Below are 12,563 nucleotides of genomic sequence, written 5' to 3'. Positions count from 1 at the left end.
TCTCACAGTCACACCTACAGTCAATTTAGAGTATCAATCAGCCTCGTCCCCTCTTGATGTCTTTGGACTGTGGGAGGAAGCTGGAGTACCAGAGAGAACCCACACAGGAACAGGGAGAACATGGAGACTCCACACAGAAAGATCCCGTGCTCAAACCCGGAACCTTCTTGCTGTGAGGTGACAGTGCCAACCACTGCACCACCGTGCCGCCCCTGTTTTATTTTATGTCTGAAAAAAGATCATTTGGTTCAGAACTGTAGGGTATTCCCTTTTGGTTTTCATGTTGATTGTGAAAAAGTCACAAATGAAACTGCCATTACCAATTGTACATGCTAATGCTAAAACTTGTGTGATGTCAGCATGTTTTATTGTTAATTTTTTCATCATTACATTTTTCAAAAATTCCAAATGCAATTAACATCACTTTATGTCCCATGATCCTGGGCCAGCGAGAGCATCTGTCACTGGTTGAACTCTAGAACCAATTTATCATCTGGAGAGGGAGAATGTTTTAATCCTGCCCATGAAAAGAGATATGTCAAGAGAACGATGGTCATAGACATGAAAAGAGATCAGAGGATGAGGAGTGAGTGACAGCATGGAGAAGAAGAAGAGGAGGAGCAGGAGGAGGACGGGAAGAGGGAGGAGGAGGAAGAGGGAGACAGTAATCCTGTCTAATTCACTTAGTGTTGCGCTGAGGGAGCAGGACACTAAGAGGATTTGGGACATTCTCTAAATTAGATCAGCAAGAATAACAAACTGCAAGGAGAGGTGGAGAGGAGGGAACCAGGGGGCACACTTGGAAAGGTGGCACGAAGGAAGGTGGCAATGTGGGCAGCGATGGAGAGAAGAAGAGCAGTTAAATGTATCAAGAAAGAGAAGAACCAGTTATTAACCAGTTTACAATGTTGAAGGAAATTGATCCAGTAAAATCTGGTTAAAGATGCAAAATCCACTCCTACACACACACACACACACACACACACACACACACACACACACACACACACACACACACACACACACACACCTATAGTAACCCACTTGTTGCTTTAGATATCAGAAAAATCTGACCAGTGTCCCTGACATCATATGTCTGTTTGACACACACTCACTCCCAGCGGACGCCAAGCACTCCCATAATCCAACTGTTTTGGTCCAGCATATCATTAATCTGTGGCGCTAAACTCTGACTTTTACTATTCATGATATTAACTAGGTGTTAAATTGTAATCTGCAGTAAAGCCCCGAGCAGGCATGTATGCTGAGGTTGACAGTAGCTGGTTGATCCATTCATACTGTATTACTGATCCTGTTACGGCTGCTCGCTGCAGATCACTCACACCTACTTACACTGCAGCAGTGTGTGATTTAGCAGCATTACTGCAGGCCCTCAAATCTTATTTCATGACTTATGGTTTTTAGAATGATGCAAATTGATGACAGCTTGAACTGAGAAAATAGCATTTTCCAGGCCTTGTACAATAAATAATAAAAATTTTCTTTTATCCTGTCCTCTCAAAAATGTCATGTATTTCAGGTATTATTGTTTTGTTTTTTTTCCACACATATTTACCCACTTTTTTGTTGTTTTATCCATTTTCTGAGTAAGCAGATTATAGCTTCAGACTCTTTACCTCGGTTTACATTAGTTTGTTAATTGTTGGAGTCGCATCTGAGGATGGCGTAAGATAGCATATGCTGCAAGCGTAAAGCTCGTGGTGCTAACTACTTGGCTGGACTTGCAAAAGCTTAGCTCAGACTGTGCATTGTTCAAATCAGGGGTGCCTAAACTTTTTTGCTCAGAGGGCCAAAACTGGAACTTAACGGTTGGTCATGGGCTAAAAGTAAACTTGTATGGTGTGATTGAAATGCCACATTCGAACAAGATCCAAATTTTCCTTTATTAAATATTACATGATTAGCTTTAGCATTGTTGTCAGTATAACAAGGGATGTTTCAGTGGAAATAAAATTGTTTTTGTTTGATGTTTCCATTTCATTACAGGTTCATAAATTTCACAAATATACTAGAAATCTGTGTCTAGACTGACAGCTCAAAGGAACACTGTCAGGTTCTAATCATGATCTTTGCTTCTACAAGTTGTATTTTTAACCGCTGATTGATTAAGCCAAGTCTAACTTTGTCTTGTTCCAGTGAACAGTACATGTTCATACTCCACTCCGACATGGTTCTTGTTTATCTCTGCAATAACAAACATCCCTGGATTTCTTGTTATCATTGTCATAAAAGACATATTTGTGAAGTGTGTATATGTACAATTAGCTGTTTGTGTAAAGCACTTGTAAGTGTGAGCATCTGCAGCTATTTAGTTGTAATTTTGTGAATGCTACGGACTCCACTCACATACAAGTGTGTTACGAATGCGTCCCTGCCTGCATGTGTCTGTGCATATGTATGCATGTACATGTGTGTTTTGGCGTGTGCTCAGCGCGTGTATGCTTGGCGGCGGAGGGATTAGGAATCGATTAAGAGGAAATTGGACTGCAGGCAAGCTGGAGGGAGGAAGAAGGGAGGAAGGGATGAGGGGAGGGATGATGGAGAGGCTGGTCCACGCTGGCAGCCTGTGGTATGATTACAGTGTGCCTCCACAGAGCAGCCTGGCCACCAGCTTGTTTGTCAGGGATTAGAGAGAGGAAAGAAATGAATCATATTTCTAAGTCCTTAGTGTATCTGTGTCTGTGTCTCTGTGCTCCAGAGTCCATATGCTGCTGCTGGGGGATTACAGGAGCGCATGGCCCGTAGAGCGCAGGAGGGGGTCTGTCTGTCTGTCTAATCTATCTATCTATCTATCTATCTATCTATCTATCTATCTATCTATCATCTATCATCTATCATCTATCATCTATATATCATGTCAATAAAGATATAGGGCCTTGTTTATCTGTTTCACAGGGAACACGCTGTAATTTATCAGACCAAGGCAACGTAAGGGTTAAGACTTTGGGACAAGGGAGTACAGATAGGTAGACCTAAGCCATTTTCAGAGACACAAATCAGACTTTCTTCACCCCCAAAAAAGTGTAATCTCCTCTTAAAGTACTCATAATTAGATGTTTTGATCTCACTGCATGATTTCCTGGTGACTTCAGGATTCAGAAAACATCAGCCATATATTTCTAGCTTGAAGCTAACGAAGAACGGCAACTGCCAATGAAGAAAGCTGTCCAAAATGTCTTTTAAAAACTCTCAAATGTAATGTCCTCTACAAACATGAACAAGTTCAGTTGAATGTGTTGTTCATGACGGATCACATTGTTTCGTTTTCGTTTTCCGACTGCTGGATAAATAAGATGTGGATTATACTGGAGGATCAATTTAAAAGTTAACAACAGTTGTTTGGATTTTTTCACTGTTTTTAATTGTCTCCATTAGCTTCAAGTTTACATACCCAAGTAAGGCAAATAAACAGCTAACTGGGGATGTCATGTGCAGTTGAACAAAAGTTACATAGATTGATTAAGTAGTAAAGGTTAGGTCATTGTTAGGGACTATGGTTGAGCTGCCATGTAGCTGTAAGAGAGTAAGGAACACAGCCTGAGCATGCCTGTGACTCTAGTCTACCACACTTAGTTAATGAGCTTTTGTGCTGGCCAGTGTTATGCTGTGTCACCGTGAGCTTGAACTCAGTTCTGTGTTCTAGGTTAAATCCCAGTCTCACCGGTGCGTAACAGCAACAGTCAGCTAAGCAAGTCTCCCTTTGCCGAACTGTGAGTGCTGCTGCTCTCACACTTTCGGATTCTCACTGTCATTTTGTCTCTGAGGTTGATGCCTCAAATAAAAGCATTGCAACAGTACTTTCCTAGCAGTCTACTAAGGACAACCAGCTCTACCTCGGTACGTTACTCCCCAATAAACTTTCCCCTGCTGGGGGAATCATGAGGAAGAGAGAGCTGCTGGCTGTCACAGTGGCTTGATTGGTTCGAGGTAGATGAACAACCCTTTGGTATCCTGGGCTCCATGGTCCACTTTGTCTGCTTCCTGTGCCTCATTGGCCCTGGTCATGCGTCTTTCTGGACTCCCTCGTACACTTGTGTTTCCCACCTTTATAATTACTTGTTCTTCCAGTTTAGTGTTCATCCTGCCATCTTCGGACTGATCCTGCAGTCTGGTGAAACCATCTATATCATCATCATATCACGATCTATCATCAGCTCAGAGGTTGAATTCTGTTGCTATGGCTGGACCCCTCTTTGCTGCCACTACTATGAGACATTAGAAAGTAATTGAACCAATCAGGACAGCTCTTTTGTCACCCAACAGTATTATGGCTCCTGATTGGTTGATGATGATGGTAGCAAAGCGGAGTAGTAGCACATGGCTCTCGATGCAGCTCTAAGTGCAGTTATTGCAGATATAGACTCCATAATAGCAGGTAAACAATAATATGCACTTGTGGAGTTTCCCTGTGGAAGAGACGTTTCAAGATTGTTGTGACTGGGATTTGGCATCTGATGGTGTCACATGTTTTTCTATTCTGATTGGCTGAAGGAGCTTGTCTGTCAAAGCAAGTAGTCATCCTGGATAGGAAGAGATCCAGGTGTAATTGTAGAGTTCAACGTTTTAGGTTTGTGGGATATGGATGGTCTCACCAAACTACTGATCTTTTGTGTAGCAACAAAACTTATTAAACAAAAACACGCAAATAATCTTATGAGGTCTCATTCATTTGGCGGAGCTAACAGTGTTCATCCTGTGCGGATCTTTTTTTTTTTTTTTTTGCAATCCATCTATTACTTGTTCAGACATTTTGAGCGTGGACAGTGATAGACTGACAATGCCATTTTGGGATTTAACTTAGCATGTCTGACAGCAACTGCACTGATTGACAGCAATGGATGAAAACAGAAATTCTCAGGCGTAATTTTGATTCAAGGCCAGCGGACTCGAACTTAGATATCGCGCATCTCATCACGCCGTGAGCTGGACGCATCCCTGAAACACTTTTGTGGCAGCACCACATTGCAGCAGTCAGCAATCCAAAATAATCTGCCCATCTCTCGTACCTCTGTTTGGAGCTGGTGGAGCAGTGGGACTCAGTATTATGGTTCGTGCTAATCTGTTTTCTGTCCTCTCTGCCCTGCTCCCTCTCATCTCTGCCTTATACCCACTCAACCTCTTGTATGGATTAGTGGAACACTCCCAGAAACCGATGCCCAATCGCCCCTCTGTGGATATCTGACACTCTCCTTTTTCTACTTTTGCAGAGATGCCACATGGAGATGACACATGTCAGAGGTATCATTCTACCTCGACGCTCCCTGGTGACAGTTCACCCGGCAGCGTCACAGCCAAGAAATCCAGCGATTTACAGAACACGAGGACCCCCGGAAATTTAATAAAGATGTTTAATGTCTCATAAACATCATAGCTATCTAGCATGGTAGTGATGAGACTGGTCAAACACAGGTGACAAATGAAATATACAAAATAAGAATATTCATTCATGTCAGAAAAAAGTAAGCAGAGAAGATGATAGTAATGCAAAAGATAAGTACAGTAAATGATTAAGAAGCATAAACAGCATTGTATCCTATCACTGCTACTTTTTTTTTGGATAAACCCCTGAGTTGGAAAAAAAAAGAGAAGCAGAAACCAGAAAAACATAAACAGAAAAAAAAGTTGGCAGTTTTCTAGAAATTAAGAGATATTCTGTTGCGTGAAGCATTTGCATCACAACACGCAGCTGATACCAGACATGATTGCATTTTCAGGTTTGAATATTTACAAAAGAACACCAAAAAAAAGTATATTAGCAATATTCATGTCAGCTGAAGACATAATATTAATGATGATAGTAGTAATACTGATAATAATATCAACTCAACAAATTACCACAATTTTTACTTCAACAAATTCACAAGTGTTTAAAGAAACATAATATTTAAGTCTAAAACAAAAAGAAATGAAAGATACATCAAAAAACATTTAGTGGTAGCCATCACATCTTTACAGGCTGCAGCTGAAGAGAGGCACCCAACTCTCTGTGCAAAGGGGGAGGCTGCATGCGTGGCGGCCCAGTCCCTTCCCTTTCTCTGGTGCAGAACTTCTCTCCCATCAAACACCTCACTGGAGCAGTTACGCAGCGACAAAAGTCATTTTAAGAAATGCCACAACAATCAGCCAACCGTTAACCTCATGCAAATGCTGTGAATTGAACTGAGAGGGAAACGCACTCTATAGCCACAATGTGACCATTGTTGCCCAAATTGTCTGGAGTTGATCCTATTAAACTAACAATGCACGAGCCATTCCGCTAATTATTACAACCATGCTCGAAGGCAACAGGTTTGTACTGCAGTCACTTGAGTGACCAACTCTATCTCGGCTGCAGGCAGCAGAGGGTCGGTATATGATACAAGGCTACTGGGGAATCATCAGCTCCTGCCACCTCTACGCAGTACGACCACCACCTCTTTAGGTGTCTGTCGGGAACGTCGACGTGTTTGGCTATAACCCTTTTGAGTCAGCTCACTGATGAAAAGCAGCTTCATAAAAAATACACGATAGCAAATAAAAAGACGTGTTTAGATAATAGGTTCTGTTTCAAATTTTGGTCCGAGTCAAGACCATTTAAATGTTTACTGAATTTCTCAAAATCAAACCAAATAATGCAGCCAGTAATCACACGAAAATACGCTGCCTGGTAACTTTAATCAGGTTTAAATAAGAACGTTGGCCTTCTAAAACACTGAAACAGAGCATCAAAACTACTGTTCTTTGTCACTGTTGTGATCTTTTTCTCTTTTTAAAAAAAAATTTGAGCATTACTTGATTTAAAAGCTCCTTTCTATGTTACATGATTTACTGTCACCTCTTTGCCACAGTCACTGAGTCAAGCATTAACAACAGATCGGTTCATATCCATGCGCACAATATTCTGACACAGCAAAATGAAGAGATTACTTCAGCCACTTTGTTCCTAGTCGGATATCATTAACGGATTTCTGTCCCCAAGTTCCTTCTTGTAAAACACCAGAAGTGCTTTGGGTCATTCATCCCAATTTGATTGGATTCGTTTTTTTGTCTTCTATCCCCATCCCTCCCCACCCAATCCCCCACTCCTTGATATTTACAAGACCTGGAACTTCCAGGAGTTCTGGTCTTTGTAGTCCAGACAGTCAGTGGCATTGAAATTGAGCTTCCAGGCAGCTTGGTCCTTGTAGTCCAGACAGTCGACAGCTCCGAAGCCCAGCGAGGCCGCTGTGTAGCCCTGGGAGGAGAGCGAGGCTGGGGACTGGCTGAGGGGCCCGCCCATGGAGGAGGCTGTGATGGGGCTCAGGGCACCTCCCGTACCCGACAGCTGGGGGTGCATGGGTGACAAGTAGGAGCTACAGTCCAGGCCAGTGAAGTAGGAGGAGGAGCCTGCGTAGCTCTGACTGTAGGCCGGTGCCTGGGTGTAGGTCATGGGATAGGTGGTGGTGCGCTGCATGCAGGGGGTGGTGGAGGCGGACAGGGGGTCTGGCAGTGGAGAGATGGAGGCAGGGCTCCAGATGGACACTGTGGCGCTTGCAGAGCTAGAACTGGGAGTAATGGCGGTGCCTGGGGGAGGGGGCGGAGGGCTATAGGGTCCATTGGTGGCGTTGGCACTGGCCTCAGCATTGGCTTCACGAACAGGAGAAGCCTTCTTTTTAGGGGGCCGCGGTTTGGACTGACCCGTACTTTGCTGCTGCTGCTGACGACACTTGGCACGACGGTTCTTGAACCAGACCTGGAGGATTTGCAAGGAAGGTCATTGTGATGTCAGCAGTCAATTAACCAATAGCATCATCTAAAATTAATAAATGATTAAACGTTGTCTATTTCCTGTCTCTCTCCAGCTTCTTTTCCATCTGCTCCGCTCTGTCTTTCACACACATTTCTGTTGAAAATTACAGTTACTCTAAAGAGTTAAATACCAAAAATACAATCCCCGTCTGAATAATATTTTGTATTCTGTTACCTGGACTCGGGACTCGGGCAGGTTGATCTTGAGGGCCACCTCCTCCCTCATGAAGATGTCCGGATAGCGGGTTTTGGCAAACAGAGCCTCCAGGATATCCAGCTGTGCGCGTGTGAATGTGGTTCGCTCCCGACGCTGTTTACGCGGGGTACCTGCGAAAAAGACCATTATTATTATTATTATTATTATTATTATTATTATTATTATTATTATTATTATTATTATTATTATTATTGGTGTTGTTGGTGGAGGTGGTCGTGTTGTTGTTGTTGTTGTTGCTGCTGCTGTTGTTGTAAAAGGCCTATAATCATAAAGACTGCCTTCATTGGTACACACACTCGAACTTATAAAAATGGACCCTTCACGGAATTTTACACGATTTGGAAAAAAAAGTTGAAAGAATGTTTATAACTTCTGATAGATTCGAATCTAGGCGTCTATAAAGGCCTGTTTGACGTGATTGAAATACCAGATTAAGTATCAATAAACATCCAATTCAAATTTCAAGGACTGCTCGATCTAAAAAAAATCGAATTTCATCAACCAGGCACAGGCCTGGTCTGTCTTTATTCCATTCTTGTTTTAAATTTCGCGTTTATATATATATTCTACGGAACATGTCTTGAAAAATACCATATAAAGTGAAAATAAATTTTATCTGATTTTCATTGAACAATAATCGAAAGGTTGATCCCCCCACCCCCACCCCACCCCACCCCCCCAAAAAATAATAATTAAATTATCGATCGATTTTGGTTTTGGTAACGAGTGTGGTTTTTAATTTTCTGTGACTTTGAAATCGAAATGTATCACGCAATGAAACGAACGTCGCTTCATTTCGTTTTTTTTTTTTTTTAAAGGTCCTGATCCTTCTACTCCAGATGATGCTGATCGAGCCACATAGAAGCAAACAACATCCTACTTGTTCGTTCCTGACAACCACATCATGGCACTAAATCAAACACAATGAGCATCTTTTTGTAAATAGGTTACAGATCAGAGCAACAGATTGCTCTCTTTAGATGTTAAGTCTGTGTGAGAACAGGCTGCGTTTCCATTCACACACTTTTTTTTTATTGTTTTTTGACTCTCTAATCCTCCGGTGAACACATGTTCTGATGGCTGGAGAATCACAGACATCTGTTCTTACATGTGGCAAATGACGCTATGAATTCATCCCGTTTCTGCATTTCAAAAATAAACTTTTTCCTTTCAAACACATCTCAAACACACAGACACGCACATACACTCAGTCAGAAGTCGTTACTCACTGGGATATCCAACGGCGGCTGAGTGGAGCAGATCCATGCCCGGGCCGGACAGCGTTAACCCGTTCACGGCGTAATGGGGTTGCTTAATGTAGGACATCATGCCTCCTGCCGGCTTTAAAACACTCCCTCACTCCCTCACTCTCTCTCCTCTTCTCTCTGACCGGGGGCCGGGTCTCCTATAGCAAGTCTCGAGGGGGTGTCTCTCTCTCTGTCTCTCTCTCTCTCTCTTTCTCTCTCTCTTTTTCTCACTCCCTCGTTCACTCCCTCCCTGTTTTTTTCTTTCTGTCTTATGTCCAGAGTTGTTTTTCCACGCAGTTGTTGATTTTTATTGTCCCTTCCCTTTGTCGTCTCTCCCCCACTGCTTGAAGCGTTTCCCTTGACTCTTGGAACCAGGCACCTTTGGTTCAATTGACGTGCACACCTGCGTTTATCTTGCGCGAAAACCAACGCAAACTCCGGGCCCAGTTAAATATTTTTCGCGTCCTATGCCAGTTAGAAGGACAAAATAACTTTGTAAGAGTCAGAAATTCATATATCAAATGAACGCATAATTAAAATCAAGACCCTGCAGTGTCTTGTCTCCATCCAAGTCGTGCGTAATTGCGGTGCGCACCGAGGTCGCCAGGTGTGAGGTGCCAAAAGCAGCAGTCCTACAACTGCGTCTGCGGTGTGATGGGTGCTGAGCGGTGTCGTGGGCCCCGGCGGTCCCTGCTGGCTCCTGAGGAGAGGATGTGGACACGCAAGGAGGATAAGTGAGGCGAGCAAGAAGAGACTGGCTAATTAGAAGAAACTTCTTACCCAAGTAGACACACAGAGCCCTCCCTCTCTCTCTCTCTCTCTCTCTCTCTCTCTCTCTCTCTCTCTCTCTCTCTCTCTCACTCTCCTTCTCTCTCTCTCTCTCGCTCTCTCTCTCTATGGACGCGGGCCGCGCTCATGCAAAAGCTACAATTACTTGAGTGATTATTTCATAAATGTCGTATTTTCCGTAACTAACTTGTTTCCTTTCAACTGCGATGCCCTGAGTCCCAGGTGACACTTGAGGGTATAATGTGTCCAGAATATTCAGAAACTTCTCTGGACAAATACTCAGCTGTTTAAACATCCCTGGTTTTGAGTTGGAGAGGTTGAATACTGGAGGACGGGAAAATAAATGGCAAATTGTATCTAAAGGTACCATACAATCTTTGTTATAGTGTCACTATTGTCATGAAATATTTTCAGAATCGGCCTCCTGAAATAATTGGGCGGCTGTGGCTTAGGTAGAGGGAGAAGGGAGAGGCGGAGAAGGGGGTACAGTCCGGATTAGAGGCAGCACAAAGACCGCCTTGTTCAGCTATTAAATCCCCTTCTGATCCCCAACATGCTCCCTTCGACCCACTCATTCATGGGACAATAATAATAATAATAATAATAATAATAATAATAATAATAATAATAATAACAATAACAATAATAATAATAATAATAATAATAATAATAATAATAATAATAATAATAATAATAATAATAATAATAACAACAACAACAATAATAATAATAATAATTATTATTATTATTATTATTATTATTATTATTAATACTAATAATGTGCTGTAATGTATTTTATGCACGTATGTATGCCCTTTAAAGTATTTAGGGGATGCAGGCAGTATTTTTCAAGAACTGGAAAATTCCTGAAACACAGCTCATACACACACACACACACACACACACACACACACACACACGCGCGCGCGCGCGCACACTCACACACAAACACATATATATATAATATAATATTATGTATACATATATATATATATATATATATATATATGTATACATAGAGAGAGAGAGAGAGAGAGAGTCAGAGAGAGAGAGAGTGTGAGAGAGAGAGAAATTGTTTGGTTAAATCAAAGTCAAATGAAGCAAAACGGTCTGTTGAAAACACAAAAGGACAATAGCTATCTTTTAAAATATATATTTTTTAAATCCACACATTGAACTGTTTTATGTAAATGATTGAAGAAATATTTGACACTTAGTATTCATTCTATTTCTTGTGTCGCAGCTCCGTCGAGGAATGCAGAGCATCAATTTGGTTGTGGAGTACAATAAAGACCATTCCTCCATCCTTCCTTTATGTTGTGTAGCATACACCGGGAGGCCTCGAGTGTGTGTATAGAGAGTGCGCCGTGCTGGTCTCTCTCTGGCCTGTGCCATCCTCTGCGGCGAGACAATTTCACAGTGTCCAAAGCCGATTCTCTATGCTTGTTAATTGAATCGGATTTCTTATACTTTAAAATCCACACACACACACACACACACACACACACACACACACACACACACACACACACACACACACACACACACACACGGCGCGCACACAGGCCCATGTAGCTACAGCCCAAACTGTATAAGGGGTTTATCTAGCTGTGTAAAGCCAAAGCGGAGATATAAAGACACACACCGAGCCACAGAGAGACTTTACCGGCGGGTTTGAACCTTCATAAATCTCAAATAAACGTTTTCACCTGCTGAGGAGTGTGTTTCAGAGGCCCGGTGTGTGTTGTTGTGGACGGTTGGATGTCTGTTGACCCACTTGCATCACATCCAGGTAGGCTTTTGTTTTTTTGTTTGTTTGTTTGTCTGTTTACTTGCTTGCTTGTTCGTTGTTGTTTTTTTGTAGAGTAAACTAATGACCAACGGAGGAATGCCTCAAGACCTCCGACAGACAAGAAACACACACACACACACACACACACACACACACACACACACAGCGGGAATAACACGAGCTTTCACATGGGCCTGACAGAGCGCGCAACTATGCTGAGCACGCGCCTCCCTCACGCCCCTGCTCGTTCTTATCTGAAGGGTTTTCAACAGCAGTGAATGAATGCTATTACGTTGTTACGTTGTATTCATTTACAACAAGAATTTACTTTTGTAGTTATGACTTATAAACATAACTTGTACTGCTCATATCTTTTTTGTAAATCGTAAATATGTCTTATCCCATTTTAACACAATATTTATGGCAATAACAGGCAACTTAGCCACTTTGCCTAATCAATAATCAATAATAAGAGCCCTGATTTATAGAGCCCTGTTGCCATGACTTTTGCTTGTGCCACTTAAGAATGACATATTTATTTCCTGTTTTATGCATCATCAATGTGTGGGAGAAACATTGAAAAGGTTCAGTCAGGAAAAAAACAACAACTTTATTTGGAATTTAGCAGCATATCTTATGATTATGGTGATACTCTACCAGAATGAAAATGAAAATCATCTATGAATACCTTGATAGGTTAAGGCACTACTACCCTGTAGGCCACAGTCAG

General features: G+C 42.1%; 1 protein-coding gene and 1 long non-coding RNA gene across 2 annotated transcripts in view; one reads left to right on the top strand and one right to left on the bottom strand.

The window, feature by feature from the left end:
- Positions 1-5,384: 5,384 nt before the first annotated feature.
- Positions 5,385-10,015, bottom strand: LOC147254327 (homeobox protein otx5-like). Its single transcript, XM_086215942.1, has 3 exons — positions 9,235-10,015; positions 7,964-8,115; positions 5,385-7,732 (listed from the first exon to the last, which is right to left on the bottom strand). Exons 1-3 carry the CDS (start codon positions 9,332-9,334, stop codon positions 7,094-7,096), a joined length of 891 nt encoding a protein of 296 aa, XP_086072068.1. The 5' UTR covers positions 9,335-10,015; the 3' UTR covers positions 5,385-7,093.
- A 1,570-nt stretch (positions 10,016-11,585) lies between these two features.
- LOC147254326 (uncharacterized) overlaps positions 11,586-12,563 on the top strand; it is an 11,563-nt gene continuing 10,585 nt past the window's right edge. Inside the window, exon 1 of the long non-coding RNA XR_015118147.1 lies at positions 11,586-11,833. This is a non-coding gene — a long non-coding RNA (uncharacterized LOC147254326). The remainder of the gene's footprint in view (positions 11,834-12,563) is intronic.

This window comes from Aulostomus chinensis, chromosome 10, assembly GCF_037954235.1.
Source record: "Aulostomus chinensis isolate RoL2024-O1b breed Wild chromosome 10, RoL_Achi_v1.0, whole genome shotgun sequence".
Taxonomy (NCBI): Eukaryota; Metazoa; Chordata; class Actinopteri; order Syngnathiformes; family Aulostomidae; genus Aulostomus; species Aulostomus chinensis.
Note: the sequence above shows the minus strand (reverse complement) of the source record. Positions and strands in the feature narration are given on the sequence as shown.

What these genes read in the sequence shown, in the direction of transcription:
- LOC147254327 (XM_086215942.1), bottom strand. Translation starts at nt 9,334, where the DNA reads ATGATGTCCTACATTAAGCAACCCCATTACGCCGTGAACGGGTTAACG. An exon ending in AGCCGCCGTTGGATATCCCA is followed by an intron (nt 8,116 to 9,234) that starts GTGAGTAACGAC and finishes TCTTTTTCGCAG; the next exon opens with GTACCCCGCGTAAACAGCGT. An exon ending in TGCCCGAGTCCCGAGTCCAG is followed by an intron (nt 7,733 to 7,963) that starts GTAACAGAATAC and finishes CAAATCCTCCAG; the next exon opens with GTCTGGTTCAAGAACCGTCG.